The 18,140-nt window shown below is 43.5% G+C and overlaps 1 protein-coding gene across 15 annotated transcripts in view; it reads right to left on the bottom strand.

The window, feature by feature from the left end:
• trpm3 (transient receptor potential cation channel, subfamily M, member 3) overlaps nucleotides 1–8,700 on the bottom strand; it is a 115,389-nt gene extending 106,689 nt beyond the window's left edge. For 3 of the 15 annotated variants that reach the window (XM_052067351.1, XM_052067359.1, XM_052067349.1), the window contains exon 1: nucleotides 1,982–2,652. In XM_052067351.1, coding sequence (XP_051923311.1) covers nucleotides 1,982–2,185 — 204 coding nt within the window. In that variant the 5' untranslated portion in view covers nucleotides 2,186–2,652. Of the gene's footprint in view, nucleotides 1–1,981; nucleotides 2,656–8,618 lie in introns of those variants that run through there. The other 12 variants (XM_052067344.1, XM_052067361.1, XM_052067357.1 and 9 more) reach the window with 9 other exon arrangements.
• Between the last annotated feature and the right edge of the window lie 9,440 nt (nucleotides 8,701–18,140).

The following is an 18,140-nucleotide window of genomic DNA, read 5'->3' as shown; positions in this document are numbered from 1 at the left end:
GGGTATGCAACGAGACCAACACTTGATTTCAAAACCACACCGCGTGTCAAATACCTTATCAATTCTTCAGTCCAAATCTTTTTATACTCAAGATGGCTCCAGTCACACTGAGCGACCGATAACCCGAATCCATAAATGTTGGCAGCGAGCGGCCAATTCTGTACGCTCTGACCTTCATTACCAAACTCCAGTGATGATTTCAAAAATAGAGCAGAGGTTTCATCATCACCCAGGCTGTCTTTGGGGGAAACGTATCAAAGCAGACATGGCATTCCATCTTCTCAAACCCAGATCGCACGGATCGCTAGCACTGTGTGCGCTAATGATCTAGTACAAGTGTTCCGGCATCATTTGAAATTGCGTCCTACCACAGATGGTATTAAGTCGGTAGCAGAGCAAAACTGTGAATTATCGATGCCATACTTGAAGGAGTCTTCAATATTCACCAAATCACTCACCAGTAGCCAGTAATTGTCATCTGAGAAGAATTATGAGCAAGACTTTGGAGATGGCTTGACAATGTCGAAAAACCACCAAAGTCACCAATCCGAGTTCACTCGAATCATTTTATTTTGCAAGATATGCCTCTCCAAGTTGAAAAATCATTGCCATGACGGAAATAATTCACTTCCTTGGTGTGCTTTTAACTCCTACGATGCCACCACGTGATGGCAAAGGGGACACGCGTTAAAACGATCAAAGAACCAGAAAAACGGAACGGTCGCGTTCCCTTGAACAGGCTCGGTTTTGCCAACCGAATCAGTTCATTCGTGAGCAATTTCAAATTCAAGATCCTGAATATTTCATTCTTCATACATCTTGTGACTTTTTTTTCCTTTGGTGGTGTGCCGTGACATTTTTTCAAATGTAAAATAGGTGCCTTGGTTCAATAAAAGTTGGGAAACACTGGGGACTGGGATGGCAGTTCGTGGACAATGACAGTTTTACTCCTCAGCCTAAAGCCCAGTTTCATCGTCACTTTATTTGAAAGTGTTTGCATGATTGGCTAATTGCTTTAGTCCATCCATCCATCCATCTTCTACCGCTTATCCGGGGCCGGGTCGCGGGGGCAACAGCTTTAGCAGGGAAGCCCAGACTTCCCTCTCCCTAGCTACTTCTTCCAGCTCTCCCCGGGGGATCCCGAGTCGTTCCCAGGCAAGCTGGGTGACATAGTCTCTCCAGCGTGTCCTGGGTCTTCCTCGGGGTCTCCTCCCGGTGGGACATGCCCGGAACACCTCATCAGGGAGGCGTTCAGGAGGCATCCGAATCAGATGCCCAAGCCACCTCATCTGGCTCCTCTCGATGTGGAGGAGAAGTGGCTCGACTCGGAGCCCCTCCCGGATGACCGAGCTTCTCACCTTATCTCTAAGGGAGAGCCAGGACACCCTGCGGAGAAAACTCATTTCGGCCGCTTGTATCCGGGATCTCGTTCTTTCGGTCACGACCCATAGCTCGTGACTTAACTTGCGGGCAGAGGAACTGGCAACTGTCATGAATCCTACTCTGATTTTTTTATTTTTTGTTTTTTTGTTCTCGTCTTGGAAGATAAACGTCAAAACGTTGCTAAACACATATAGCGATCGGGATGTTGCTGAACCAAAATCATCTCAAGATCAATACTTTGTGCTTAACGAATATACTACGCTCACTTGTGGAAAATTCGGCATCAGGGGGTGCCTTAAAACGGACTTAAATTTGAGCCAGAATTTTAAGAGAGACTACAGTAGCAAAATCAACATACAATTTTTTTTCTTCAGGAATACTCGTCAAGAACTATATTAATCGTTATATTCAATCATATACAATCGTAAACATTAAAACCAAAATGTTACTCTTGAAAATTCCCATATTCCTTCACAGCTTAACTCGCCGTCACGCTTTAGTTAGTTGACAGTCCCGGACGGATTCTCCTTTGACCCTCCCAATCGGCTGACTGATGTCTGTGGAGACCAACGTGTGTACGTCCTCAAGAACGTCTTACCGGTGGCTGCTGAGAGCCCAGCGCTCCCCTTTTGGTGGACCCCCCTCTGGAGCTCAGCCTCTTCCAAGACTCGGAGAAACGCCCCCTGGCGGTGGGACGCCCCGGCCCCGACGCCCCAGATGCGACGGACGCATCATCGCGGGTGGAGAACGCTTGCTCCTTGCGCGTCTCCCTCCGCTCTGCCCACTTCTTCTTGGAAGCCATCGCTGTCGAAATGTGGTGAGGAGGATGTGCCAAGTCGGCCGGCCTTCTTCATCAAACTGGTGCCACAGGTGGCATGCCCAAAACTCGCCTGCCAACTGAGCCAAGCTGACAATGAGTGTTTGTTCTCCTCAGTCCAGGAAATGCTGAAAGAGAAAATTTCCTTTTCTTTCCTTGACTTTGGTCTCAGCGTCTTTTTTGTGATTGGGTCGGGGGTGAAAAAAAAAAAGAAAGAGCAGAACAAGTGCTCACTCGGTGCTGCACTCTGCTGCTCTTCTCATCTGGTAGCCCGGTCGGAGAGGAGAGGAGAGGCGGCGACGCAGAAGCTGCACCCTGTTGCATGTGCTCGGAGTGCGGCTCGTTTTGCCTCCTCGCAGGAAGAGGGAGGGTAGGAGGGAGAGATTGGGAGGAGGGGGGTCTGAGGGTTTCTGAGATCCAGGTGGATGATTAAAAAAAAGAAAAGAAAAGAAAAAAAACCGCACCCGAATGGTTTCAGAAATTAGGAGATCCGCTTTGAATGACAAAAAGAGCAAAAGATAACGACACGGGTAGAGAGGAGAGGAGGAAAGGCTCCTGGAAAAAGGGAGGGGTGATTCTGGGGAGCCTCGGTGTTGGGTTGTTCACTCTCTCCCTGAGCTCCAAAACCTGAATGCTCGTCCTCCTCTTTGGCAGTTACCACAGCTCGCATGAGCCTCCTTTTGGTTCCCGCAGGCAATTTATGACGAACCCGACATATGCGACATCGCGCGGCACAAGAAGGCACCCGAAGTTACCTTCTGCCTGACTTGCTGTTTTTCCATTCGGTTCATACGAGATGCGTCAGGATTTGCGTCACTCTTCTTGTGTGTGGTCACAACTATCTCGATATCGTACGTGTCTTCAAACTCGATCCGCTCGATCCATCTTTTGAGGTCACAGAGATGGTCAGCTAAATAGGGAAGTTGCTCCAGCAAGGTGACGTTCTTCTTGGCCAGGAACTGTCAGATGCTCACGGCATTGTGTCATGGTGAAGCCATGCCAGTACCACAACTCGCTCCCTCCACGTTCTTCAGAGTCCCGAAATATTTTCACATAAAAACAATGAAATGAGAAATCACTCATCCCAGGCTCCATTGCCCTCTTAAAACATCTTTCAATCATCCACCGGCTTCTTGACTGTCACCCAAACATTAAAATAGGTCACCAGCGAACACTCTCCCCCTTGATAATAATTAAGCCAGTTGGTGGTGAAGGCCAATTTAAAGTCAATTATGATCACTGGTCTTTATCCTCGCTTCGGACTCCAGATCTTGACCCGCCGCTGCTTGTAATTGATTGCTGATTAATCATGTCTTGAAGCAATTAAGACTAAATGGAGAGCATGGCTTACCGTATTTTCACGACTATTCGACGCATCGTACTAATGGCCGCAGTCTCATTAATGCGTGACATTTCTGTATTTTACACATACACAGGACGCATCGTACCAATAGCCGCAGTTTTACAGTGGTAAAACATACGCCAGCTTAAACATACGGCATGCATGCGCGCACTCTAACACGTTAGCTTGAAGCATACGGTAGCATGCCAAGACATACAGATAAGATAAAAAACACGTTTTTAAAAAGGCAACGAAAGCAGAACTGAGTTCGGGTGTATTTTATTTAGCCATCGTACAATGTTCTCACGTTTTTCGATCAATCATCACCCAGAAATCCATCAAAGTCCTCATCCTCTGTATCAGAAGCAGAGGACTGCACATCTCAGTTGTCATTGAATGCATCACATGCTAGTGTGAGTTGCTACGCATTGCCGAGCGGAAAGGAGTAGCAACAGCAAAGTCAATGTTTCTCTCGTGTGAAGCTTTCCCACATTTGAAAGTAAAGAACAGAGCGAAACATGGTGGCAGCGCGTGTGTGTGTAGAAAGAATTGAACAATTGTGCAAGTACCGTAATCCATCAAAAACGCCGCGTTCCCTCTCGTTGTTGCGTATTGTGGCGTAACTCACCAAGCGCTGCCTCTCACTCTTTGTAAAGTTGTGTTTGCCACCGATCATCCATTGTTCCCATGCCGTTTGCAACTTTACTTTGAACGCCCGGTTGATGCCAATGTCCAGCGGTTGGAGTTCTTTAGTCAAGCCTCCGGGAATAACGGCAAGCTCAGAGTTCATTTGCTTGACTTGTTTTTTCACCGCTGCTGTGAGATGGGCACGCATGCCAAAAGCATAACCGGTGGCTTTAAGTTTGAACTGAGCTTCGTAGGCGTGTCTTTTTGTCGAATTTATTTTCAGGGGTTCTTAGAAACCAAAACCGGAGTTGTTTTGCAACAACGCACATTGCCACATGCTATACAAGTGTTGGTACTGGCTTGAGGCGTCCACTTACACGCCCACCCTTCACCATTGGCGGACTAGCTTGTCTGTCCTCTCTCTCCCTCTCTCCCTTCCATATATGTACATATACACGCCCACCCTTCCCTAATTGGCCGACTTCTTTCATAGTCACTTCCGCCTTTTCTCTATATAAACAGCGTGTCGGCTGTCAGTCAGATTTTGGAACTCAGTGCATATAAAGGACGCTCCGCACCATAAGGCGTCCTGTCCATTTTGGAGAAAATTTAAGACTTTTAATGGCGCCTTATAGTCGTGAAAATACGGTAATTGCATCCGGCAGAGGCACACTAAGCTTGACATCAAAATGAAAAACAAGATCTAGATGACATAATTGCTGGCGACCAGTCCGGGGTGTACCCCGCCGCTTGTTCCAAGTCAGCCGGGATTCGGCTCCTGCTCACCAGCTAGCCAAGTGAGGACATGCGAAATGGAAAATGGATGGATGGACCGTAACAGTGCCCATACGTTGGCATGAAAACAACAACCATAAAAATATCCATCCATCCATCCATTTTCCGAACCGCTTGATCCTCACTAGGGTCGCGGGGGGTGCTGGAGCCCATCCCAGCCGTCTCCGGGCAGTAGGCGGGGGACACCCTGAATCGGTTGCCAGCCAATCACAGGGCACACATAGACGAACAACCACCCACGCTCACACTCACACCTAGGGACAATTTAGAGTGTTCAATCAGCCTGCCATGCATATTTATGGAATGTGGGAGGAAACCGGAGCACCCGGAGAAAACCCACACAGGCCCGGGGAGAACATGCAAACTCCACACAGGGAGGCCGGAGCTGGAATCGAACCCGGTACCTCTGCACTGTGAAGCCGACGTGCTAACCACTGGACTACCGGGCCACCTGTTTAGTAACTGTACAAATATATAGGAAACTCCAGAACAATTCTCTTATTTCACATTGCCCGGGTGTTCCAGATAAAGTATCTCTTCTCCAAGCTCTCAGTGGGAATCTCCGATTTGGGCGGCAACGATGAAGACATTCTTCGGGTATAATGCAACAAACTCGGGAACTCACAGAAACGTGTAAGAAGAGGCGGCAGCGTCAAACTCTGGGGACACTGTTGCCGTCTCCCACAACAACCATTCGACACCTGGGAGAGAGGCTTTTGACAAGTGTGTGTGTGTGTAATACATACAAGAAAATAAAACAACACAAACTCCCTGAAGGCAATGAATAGAAAGAGTCAAGTGTAGGAGTAAAAAACAAATCATATGCATGGGCAAAAATTGATTAAGATAAGATAAGATAAGATATCCTTTGTTCGTCCCACACTGGGGAAATTTACAGCCTCCAGCAGCAAGAATGTATGTAGAAAGAAGAAAGGAGAAAGAGAAAAAAACAACAACAAACATCTTTCAATTAAATACAATATGAACACAAATGGATAAATCGCAGTACTATTTACAATTTTCTATTTACTATTTTATTTTACAATTATGACCACTGGTAGGATTTACAGTACAGCATATGGCTACATAGCCATAAAAAAAAGACGCATTCTGTAAACACTTCACGAGTGCTTTAAATAATAAGAAATAATGCCGCATATAACATATTTCTGTATAATGTGTACGAGGAGAGAGGCCGTATGCAAATGTCAAAAGGCAAAAAGGATTTTCACTGAAACACTTGACTCTGAAATTCACCGACAGAATGACAACTGTCGCCGTAGCTACAATATGTTTTGCCTGCCTGACACGTAATAGATGTTGACGGCCTGGATTTTGGTGAAAATGTTCTGTGAATTTAAAAAGCGGCTCAGAAGCATCGGAGGTGTTCCATTGTTGCAGAATCAACCCCCCCACACCCACTTGAGGGAGATAGGGTCCCAACTCTGCTGCAAATAGTGATGTGAACAATCAACACCCTCATAACGTTTGCATAAAAGCACTTTAAAACGAAAGGATCATAAAGCATCAACACCCTGAACCCAAACTCCATAAAGGACTCTTGTTAGCAGGTAAAGGATTCAAAACAAATAAAAAAAGTCACATGAGGCCCATCTATAGTATTAGCACTGCATTCGAGATACACAAAGGAGCAAATACGCACACGGGCACGGCACAAATGGCATCGAATACACGGGGTTATTAATCGTGAAAAAATTACTGCATTTGAGGACCACCCACAAAATGGGCAGCTCGACCGCAGATAAAACTGTGTCACTGAATGAAACCGAACCACAACAAGATTCCACCAGATGGCACCAAAATAATACAAGATAAGATAATTTATTTGTCCCACACTGGGGAAATTTACACATATATACATATATGTATATATACATACATACATACATATACATTCATTCATTCATTCATTCATCTTCCGTACCGCTTGATCCTCACTAGGGTCGCGGGGGGTGCTGGAGCCTATCCCAGCCGTCTTCAGGCAGTAGGCGGGGGACACCCTGAATCGGTTGCCAGCCAATCACAGGGCACACAGAGACGAACAACCATTCACACTCACACTCACACCTAGGGACAATTTAGAGTGTTCAATCAGCCTGCCACGCATGTTTTTTGGAATGTGGGAGGAAACCGGAGCACCCGGAGAAAACCCACGCAGGCCCGGGGAGAACATGCAAACTCCACACAAGGAGGCCGGAGCTGGAATCGAACCCGGTACCTCTGCACTGTGAAGCCGACGTGCTAACCACTGGACTACCGGGCCGCCCTATATATATATATATATATACTTGTATATTTATTTATTTTTTATTCCCTAAACATAATTTGCAAAAGTATCAAAAGAAATGCGCTTTGGCACATTTTCAAATAGCCGACAGTCTGTTCAAAGAGTTTGGGACACCGTGTCGTCGCCCACACGTCCACCCCGTTTCTTTACCATCAAGCACCCGCCTCCCACATGGTTTCCATAGCAACAACGCAGAAAACTTTGATGTTGCATCATCGGCTCTTGATTAGAATCATCCCGTGCATGTATCACCTCGAGCAGTCGTGACCCATTTCTGCACACTGGCAGCACCCGATTATGACGTTTTCATTTACCGAAGTTGATGAAGCCCAAAAGAAAAATCAATGCATTACAAAGTATGCCGCATTAAAACCTCGTTAACGGTCACAAATATGAATAGAAGAGGGGTCGATACTAACAATCTGTTTTTTAGGAGTCTTTTTTTAATTGGCCTGTCGAGGCGCAGCGGCTATTGCTTCTTTCTGGGGGTGCTCTGTCCAATTGTGATCAAATAAATACAAGAGGAAGAAAACAAGAAAAATGTGACCGCGTAAAAGCGGCTTGCGGGGGAGAGCAGCATCACACTTTTTCGCGCTTTATAATAGATGTTGTCGCAGATCGGAGAAAAGACATGGATTTTCCAAAGTGATACTCGGCATGCAGGTGTAATAATTTCCATCAGTAACCACTTGAAAGTGCGCCGGAACATTTGAGTTGTCATGACTTTCTCCACATTTAAATACAGAAGTTAAGCTGCCGGTCGGAAGGCGGGGGAGGAAAAAAAATGATTGTGCGCTTCCTAATCCAACTTTTATAAATCCATGGCTTACTTTTCCGGCCTTAAATCTGAGCTTTTGAAATTGCTGCCTGAAAATCTTGAGCATTTATCACCCACCTACAGACAATGAAACTCGGCGACAATGATTTTTGCTCTCCCTCGGTTGCAAACGTTCAAAACGCAACAAGTGCAATGATTCTCGAGCGCAGATGATTACATCGGTTGCGTGATGACCACAATTAGTGTTTTGTCGTTCGCGATCAGTTCCGGAGAACACTTGAAATTGTAATAATTGACCCCCGTGCATAAGAGGGGTTGGTAATGGCAGCACTTCGAATGCAAAGGAGCATAAAGCATCAACACCTTCTAGTACGTAGCCAATTCTTTCTTTCCGTGTAGTCCTTAGACAAAAAAAAATACTGAAGTGGCCCCAGATAGGAATTTTATGTGAACATTTGTCAATTGGTCAGAAACAAACGTTAACGTTTATGAAGAGAAAGTACACGATCATAATATTGACAATATAAATACGATGCCTTTCCCGGGCAAAGATAAAGTTGTTTCTTACCTTGATCTCTGTACACAGTGGGGTGAGAACTCTTCTACTGTGAGACTTCCTCGCCATCTTCCTCTGAGGAATGAACCCCCTACCAAAAAGAAGAGAAGTTGGTAAGAAAACATTTTAGAAAGAAAAACGCTTCCAAATCGTTTTTGTGTGTTGTGATGGAACACATGAGAATATTACATTTCAATCTAGACAAGTGAATGCTTAAAAACTGAGGCCGGACTGGAATCTCGTGCACTTAAGTGTGGAACGATGAGGAATGGTATCGACCGATACCATGACATGGTCAAATGTTATGATGCGGGGCTTTTGTTTTGAAAGAAGTTGAACAGTAAGAAGTTGGAATGGTTTGAATTGATTAAGGTGTGTGGAAAATAGTGATCAATTTGGAAAAATTCATCTGTTAGGGTCTTTTATTTTGAAATCTTGTTAATGAGCTGAATCGATCAAGAAATGTGGAAACTGAAGGTAAATGTGATTTTTTTTAAAACAAAAATCTTATTTGGGGCTTTTATTTGGAATGTTTGGGGAATTCGGGGTGGGGGGAATAATTCCCTAGATGTCCTAGATGAGGTGAATATTTGACTGTTGGAATGATTTGAATCGGTCAAGAAATGCGGAAGTTGGGAGGTAAATATGTTCTATTATCTTTGCTCAGAAAATGAAAAGGATTCTCGAAATGGAAAAAGAACTGTAGAGGTCCTCAATGAGATGAACATTTTGAAGTTGGAATGGTTTGAATGTGTCAAGAAATGTGGAGGGTGGAGGTAAATAATGTACAAATTGACTCATTTGGGAATTCGACATTTCGGGAAATTGGGGAATGGTTTGAATAGTTTCAAAACGTGGTTTGAATAAGCTGAACTGTTTGAATTTTTTTAAGCTCTCACTGGGACTGAATGTTTTTTTTTTTTAATGGAAGTTTTGGAATGTGAAAAATAGCACAATTGTCCTAATTTTCGGGGATATGTTGAATAGATATGAATCAGTTGAGAGTGCCTTCAGCAATCGATAATCTGTTTCCAATGTAATTAGCTGGTTGGAAGTGTTTCAATAAGAGCGCGCATGAGTGTTTGGCGAAGGAACCTATAGGTTCTCTTTGCATATCCCATTAAAGCCTCGCACTAATGTCTCATTTGGATTCATGAAGAGACCTCGACATCGGCTCAAATACTAACAAATGAATCTCATGCGAGTGGCCGAAGTGATGACAACTCTCGATCAGGATTCTCTGTGCTTCTCTCCCAAAATTTGACCACATCCATCCTCCTCCTTTGCACTCATCGGGTTTATTTATCCATGAAAAAAAACGTGTGTGGCCGCCTTCCTCAATGAATAAATGTAATCAAATGTATTTGAGAAAATGACTCAGATGAACAAATCCGCTGTTCCATAAGTGGCTCATTCATGTCTTGTCTCCGATTTTGTTTTATGATTCATTTCATGTTAACAGATAGCTCGGCTTTCGTAAAGCAGGGGTGGGGAATCAAGAGCCTGTCTGCATAGTGAGATTATTTGATGTGGCCTGCCCAGAAATTTAAAAATAATAATAACATTTAAAAATTTAAAAATTTTTCACAATATGCATACAATGTTTTCATTTTTTTGAGTATGGCAAAGCAAAGAATCAAAGAGACGTATTACATGTGGAATACAAAAGTTGGAAGGTATGTCTGATGGAGGACTCAATGCGACTATACAGAAGGAAATTTGAGTGTCAGAAGTGGACTGACTGAATCAATAAATAGGTAGTAGGAGGCACCGATCAATTTTTTGATTCAACACAAGGGGCCCTACTTTGGTACCCAACGCGCCTGGCACAAAGCAATGTCGAACTGTGTCCATGGGCGGAGTTTTCTTTCTCATGGTATTTTTCGTAGACACATGCTAGTAGAAATGGGCGTTTGCGCCATTGTGGGAGTGAACACAACTGACTTGATTACCGGGGCCAATCGAAGCTGCTCATCTCATTCCCTTTCAATTCACCGCAGGAGAGGCATACGGTCTACATGATGCAGAATGAATAATGCATTTAATGGATATACAATGATTCAAAGGGTTCGACGCACACAGTTGTCATATGTATAAATGAAATATGATGACGTCCACAACACATATCAGCGAGCGCAGAATTTGTCTGCCTGAACTTTGATCAAATCCACCAAAATCCCATTATCCCAACTGCGCCACAACTTAGACCTTGCTTTAGTCTATTAAAGGTAGTCTACTTTCTCTCACCAAATTGTCAAGTACATCAGGGGCGTGCACTAAAAAACATCATCGTTCCACCGGAGCACCCAGCATGAAGTCGTGTGGTTTGCCAAAGTATGAAACACGGTAAATTGAGACGAAAATGAAGACGCGCTATTTTTCACACCGAGCGCACATCTGTCAAGCTTCCAAAACAGGGACCTTGTGGAGCTGCTTTATTATTTGGGGTTGAACCAGTAAGTCAACGACTTTTGCTGGTCCATGGTACAAAAAAAAGGGGGCAGTGTACTGTGATGAATAATATCAACAATGTCATAAATTTAAAACTAATTCAACCCCAAAGACAAATTTATTTTCAGACACATTCAATCCCAGGTACTTATTTATACATATTTTTTGAAGACCTAGGGTTAAAAAAAAAGGGTCTGAAAATGGCTGGTACTGAATTAACTTCAACTTAACTACGATTAAATTAAGGTCGACTACTATTTCGTCATTTGATCCCATGAAACACATGAAGTCAAACAAACAAACATATATTTCTTATGCATGTTTAAAATATGGTCACAATTGGATCCCCGCCAAAAATAAGGACCCCTGAGAGTTTGTTGAAATGGTCGCTTCAAATCAAAATGGCAACAAATCTTTTCAGGATGCAGTACTGTACGATATTAAAAGCAAAATGGCCACCAAAAGGAAATCGCTTCTTCTGCTGACACGAAACCCTTCATGATTCCGATTCAAAACTTACACGCCCATAAAAGTATCCGCATCTGACGCCTTCGCCACCGCAACATCCCCACACTAATTATGATTTACTCTTTGTGGTTGACGGAAAAGGTTGGGGATGCATTTTTAAGCAGGCTGCCGCCATCAATAATTCATGTGCCACCTCTATATACAGACAATGAGGGCGGGCGTTTCTCTTTTGCAACTATTTGTACATGTATCCGAGTTCGCCGGCTTTGTTGAACGGGTCCGTGTTTACACAAAATACTCAAGGGGAACGAATCCTATCAGAAAGCAAATTGACTGTGCAGCTGGGGCCATTTCTTTTGAACGTATTAAGAAAACGCACAAATACCTCCAGAGCACAAGGTGGGATTCTAGATGAGTGCAAAGGCGGCGTTCGACGGGGGGGGAAAGAAAAAGGCCACGTTGCTTGACTCCCATAAGATATGATGGACTCACCATTGGGCGCTAGTAATTTATTTTTATTTTTTTGTGGGGGAGATATGAATCGGAACAGACCTCAGACTCTAATGAGGGAACAACTTGTCTGCAGCATAAAGCCGCCTGGAGGCAAAGTCCCATTGTCAGTGTGTTGTGGATGAGCAGAGAATGTGCAAACACGCCAAAGTTGTAAGTTAAAACCTTTCAAGAACAAGCATGCACTACATATGCTAGAAGGTGATTAGCAAAGAGCGCCCAAAGTCTCAAAGTACAGCAAAAAAAAAAGAAAAAAAAACGTAGTTGTTGGATGTATTTATATTTTATGCAGCGGGCTATTGATAATAATTTATACATGTTGAGCATATGGTCGCGCCTGCATCCAACAGCCAACAGATGGAAGGTCAAATCAAAGAAACGGAGAGAATATGGAGGCAATTATCATTTATTCAGTACATTTGACGACACTCGTTCCCGGCCGCTGTTTGTCAAATTCATTCTTAAGGCCAAGTTGGTGAAAACACTCGTAGAAATCATTAAGTTAAAACCGGCTGGTTTCTTACCACGCTCAGTCACCGAGGCTCCTTGAAGGACTTACTCCTTGACCTTTTGAATCCTCTTCTCGGGGGAGGGAAAAAAGGTCCCTTTTGTCTTTAAATTCGGTGGGGGGGAAAAAAAAAAAAACAGGAAGACTTGTGAAGGATAATAAAAATGGAAGAGATGAGGAGAGAGGAGAAGAGCTCACAGGTGATTGGCAGAGGAGAGGAATGGAGGCTAGGAGAAGATGGCTGGCTCCAGGAATCAGGAAAAGCCACAGGTGGGCAAGGTGCCCCCGTGTGTGTGCGCGCCCGCGCGTTTGTGTGCGTGTCACACTGTCAATCCGTATTAAAACACATCTGTAGGTGCAGGAGACCAACTGTGACAACCTGCGCATTTCCCACACTCCTCCTTTTTTTTTTTTTGTTAGTTAGCCTCATCCTCATCAGATCTCAGTCACTTAATCATTAGATTGGTAAAGTGTGGCTGACGGACAAGATTTGGGGACTCGGGCCTAAAAAGAGGAAAGTGATCTTCCTTCGGCTACCATGGAGACCGCATGGATGATTTCGTCTGCGCTATTTGGTCATAAAGTTCACAGCGCGGACCCATCGGGAAACTCGGCCATCTTGTAAGGTGCACAATCGGAGAGCCAAGTGTGTGTGTGTGTGTGTGTGTTTTCTGAACATTTGAGCATCTCTCCAGGGCCAGTTGCTAGGTGAGGAAGCTATGAAGCTCACCATCTCCGTCCCAAAACACACACACGCATATATAAACCACACAAAGACATGCGGTTTGATGGGTAGGAAGGTTAATATTTGCAAATAAAGCAAAGTCAACAGTGGATGGCTAAACATGCGTTTAATTTGTGCCATGAATTAATGACGACATCCCTGGGATGCCACAGCAACTCGGGAGAAGGTTTTACGTGTCGGGACGGCAGGCGATTGGTCTCACTGATTGTCATTTAGAGCCCCGACATGCCTCTGCGTTGTCTGGCAACAGGGAGTGTTATGTCATATGGAGAGATGTTAACGTGGAATGATAAAGGCTGTATTTTGCCAACCATATCAGCAGAATCGCGATAATAATAACCAAGACATAATCAAACAAAAAGGTGACGGTGTGGGTGGCTTTTAGCTTTGATGGAGAACAATAATCAGAACATCTGTGAAGGACAGAACGATGATTTCTCCGCTTTCCTTCTTTCGTTGCACTTCATGGTCACCTTGTTACGGCAACAAAAATTGCAAAGGAGAGAGAGAAAAAAAAAACTGCGGCAGCTGCGGCACACAGAGACGAGCGTGTCCTTTCAAGCACGTTGAACACTGAAGTCAGGGGACCGAGATGATGATCGACCACCGCAGCGCAATGTGTTTTCGGAGGAGAAGTCAGGAAAAGTAAAGCACTCTGTCGGGTCTGAACTCAACTCTGAGTTCCAAAACCCAAACCCTGCAAACGACAGTCTAGTGCCCCGCAAAAAAAAAAAAAAATATATATATATATATATATATATATATATATATATATATATATATTATATATATATATATATAATGAGCAGTTACAGTTATTCATTCATTCATTCATTCATTCATTCATTCATCTTCCTAACCGCTTGATCCTCACTAGGGTGGCGTGGGGTGCTGGAGCCTATCCCAGCTGTCTTCGGGCAGTAGGCGGGGGACACCCTGAATCGGTTGCCAGCCAATCGCAGGGCACACAGAAACGAACAACCATTCGCACTCACACTCACACCTAGGGACAATTTAGAGTGTTCAATCAGCTTGCCATGCTTATTTTTGGAATGTGGGAGGAAACCGGAGCACCCGGAGAAAACCCACGCAGGCCCGGGGAGAACATGCAAACTCCACACAGGGAGGCCGGAGCTGGAATCGAACCCGGTACCTCTGCACTGTGAAGCCGACGTGCTAACCACTGGACTACCGGGCCGCCCGCAGTTAGAGTTAATGGGATGAAATACAAACATTCCAAAGCCACTGCTAGTAGGGAGGCCCTGTGGCGGCTTTTTTTTTCTCCCCAGGACCAAGTAGCAGCACAAGTTCTTATATTTAAATCGAAACGGAGTACCGATAAATCTGATCCAAATGGAACCTCTCTCCAAGTGTTGTTTGTACAATCGTTTCAATTTTGGCTAAACGTTAGCGAAGAAAAACAATGAATGTGCAGAACAGCATGGCGGGTTGACAAAAATCCGCACGTTGTGGTCGTAACGTGAATGCACCAATGCAACGGTTTGATCATACTTCCACAAATTCACTCAGCAATGTGGTTACAACTGCGACTAAATGACTTCAGGAGGGCCTTCATAAGTCCCACGCTGGGTTGTAAGCATTTCAACGCCGCGGCTGCCTCATGTCCTAATAAGCAAAGTGAATTGAAGTCCATCGTGAAAACACGGCGTAAGCGCTTTGGACGACAAACAACTACGTCGTAATCCCGTTTTTATTACATTACTCCGGGCCTGATTACAAAAGCGCCACGCCGTGCGGAAAAGTACGCCGCACCGCTGCTAAGAATAGCACAGACCACAGGCATCCGCATGCATACTTGCTCACGCGCAGGTTGAATGAGGTTGACGGGTTGAACTCCATCCGCAACTTTTTTTTGGGGGTGGGGGTTTCAATATCTCCAAGCTCAGCACATTAGCGTGTCACATTGTCGTATCGTGAGGTTCATATCATGATAATTTTGTATGGTGACAGTTTGAATATCGCTACATCCCTAATAAGTACTTCACTGCTCAGTGTCGACTCGCATGATTCGTCCATGCTCCGCATACACACACACACACACACACACAATGTAATGAATGAAGTGCTGCCTCTTCAAGTGAAAATACCTTCCACGACATCGCTCGCTTGCTTGTTCAATCACATAGCTCCACCCGTGGTTGTCATCCTCTGCTTCTATGAGTGTCATGTTATCACTTTTTTATACGTCTTTGCACTTTCCCTTTGTTGGCAGGATCAAAACAAGAAATAGAAAAAAAAAAAAGACAAAAAACAAAAACCTAAGACCTGATCTTAAAATCTTGCGATATGTGCTTTGATCTATGCCTTTTTTTTTAGGCTGTCAAGGTGACAATAAGTAGACAGCAGATTGACATCACTCCTCGGGGAGGAGGTGTCGCCATGGAGACAGACCCCCGTGAAGCAGTCGGAATCCTTTAATTATTCAGGAACGGCATCAGCGGGGGAATCAAGTGGAACCGCTCAAACCATTAAGGGGTCATATCATGGGGTGATTTTCGAGAGGGAGAAGATAAACGAACCTGTTGAAACAGCAAGGAGGAGAATCCCGTCTCCATTATAGGGGCTCATCAAATAGCCACTGGACTTAATATCAGGTATACCATTGACAAGAATTTTTTTTTTGTCAGCCAATTCTATACAATTGCATATAGTTAGTAGTTAAAAAATGGTGAGATATTAAGCACATACAGCATATTGTACATTATCCTTTTATTCTATTTAATTAAATACAATCAACAGGTTGACATAAATGTAAATGTCCCCAGTGTGGGACAAATAAAGGATATCTTATCTTAGAATATTTTAGAGTCACTATACAGTACATATTGTACAGATATCAAGTTTTATAAATGTACGACAATAATGTCAAGGTTTCAGTCATCAGGACGCCAGCCATTATGTTGGTTATCCCTCTGATAAAACCTTCCTTTTTCTCTTTTTTATGCATCTGGTGGGTTTGTCCTTTGTATATCTGACTCTTCTGGCACTTACATAGCATTTGCAAAGAGATATACAGTGTCGCTATCAATAGGTGAGCGAATGAATACTCTGAACTCACTCACTCACTCTCACACACACACACGTCTTACAGTGTTGTATTTTTAGCCTTGGCATTTTTGCTTGTGTTTGCACAGTTCAAATGGTTGTGTGTCACTCTACATCATTAACAAAATGAAAAGTTAAACAATCCTCTTCTGTGTTCATGCGAATTACATCAATCATCTTTCAAAATAATGTGAATAATGTGCCAGTATTTCTACGCAACTATGTGAGCCATGCGGTGTGTGTGCTGCATGGAACCTTTGCGCTTCCTTCTATTCTTTTCTTTATTTTTTTTAAATTAATTTAACTTTAAATAGGCCACTCTAAAGTTTTAAATGGAATTTACTAAGTCGAAACTGGCACTCAAGGGGTTGTAATGGGCTGAGTTGTGGAAAGACAGTCGTTTCTAACCTTATACTAGAAATGCTAGGCTGCCCTCATGTGGTCAACTTGATTAAGACAAACGGTTGGAACGATTGCACAAAATACAACTTCTCCTTTCGGCTTATCCCCCTTTCAGGAGTTGCCACATCGAGTCATTAGTTTCCATCTTTTCTTGTTCTCTGCATCCTCTACTCTGACTCCAACTACCTGCATGTCTTCCCTCACTGCATCCATGAATCTCCTCTTTGCACAAAATACACTCCAATACAATATATATTCATTTATATAGCACTTTCACCAGAGCTTCAGCAGTCACAAAGCGCTTTACAAAAATTCAAATAGTTAAATGTTCGGCACTGTACATGTAAAGTGTTAAGCGGTCGATAAAAATGTCCCCTTCAATTTTCACTAAACACTTGTACTGTATTGATACAGTTGAAGTCTCCGTAAAATTACAGATTTAAAATGTCTTGTAAATTTGACAGTCCATAGAACAGAATGCCATTAACATCCCGGAAAAAAAAGAAAAAAAAGATTAATAACACTAAAAATCACACAGAATATAAAATTAGGCAATATATGTATATGTAAATTATCATTGTAAAAAATACAGATCGGAACAATTAATAAGAAAAAAAAAAATTAACACATTTTGAGACCTCCAGAAAGGGGCGTTGTGCGCTGGCGAGAAGTCCCGTTTTAAAGTAGTGATGCACGATATAGTTTAATATTTAGAGTTTACCTCCCAGAGGCGTCGTCTTTTTGCATTTGTCAAGAAACGATGCATCCTTCCTCACGCCTTGTCTGTCCACTCGAAAGGGCCCCAAACTGTCTGAGACTAAAGCAAAGCATTGCTGGGAATGGCACAACATGGCGTCCATTAACCATGCAAAGTGCATTTTGTGCCCAGGCTTGCAATTGGTAGCCGCTAGCTCCTCTCTACCAAGGATGGGCAACGATAATAATGACACTGAGCTGTTCTTTACTCCAAATGGTGGCATCTAGGGAAAATGCTTTCAATTGTGCCAGGTAACAGTCGAGGCTAACGAAGCACTGGGTCTTTGTGCTGAAGCCAAAGTGCCTCACTGGGCGCCATTTTAGCCACGCCACCTACAAAAACACGAAAAAAAGATTTGATACTATCCCACAACTGTATGCTACATAATTCTCACAATATGCACGTTTTCATAACGTATCTTAATATTCGCTTAGAAAAAAAAATATGTTATTACATTTTGACTTGTTTTTCAAATTTCAGTTATTTTAGTTTCCTTGGTTTTTAACAGCAGTGATGAAGTAAACTACAATTCCCCAAGTTTTTGCCATACCGTAGAAACAAAATAAATCAATTTCAACTGAAGTCCGAAGGCTCATGTATGAAATTATTAGACAATGTTTTTCATTA

This window comes from Hippocampus zosterae, chromosome 6, assembly GCF_025434085.1.
Source record: "Hippocampus zosterae strain Florida chromosome 6, ASM2543408v3, whole genome shotgun sequence".
Taxonomy (NCBI): Eukaryota; Metazoa; Chordata; class Actinopteri; order Syngnathiformes; family Syngnathidae; genus Hippocampus; species Hippocampus zosterae.
The sequence above is the reverse complement of the archived record's forward strand: the minus strand, read 5'-3'. Positions and strand labels throughout refer to the sequence as shown.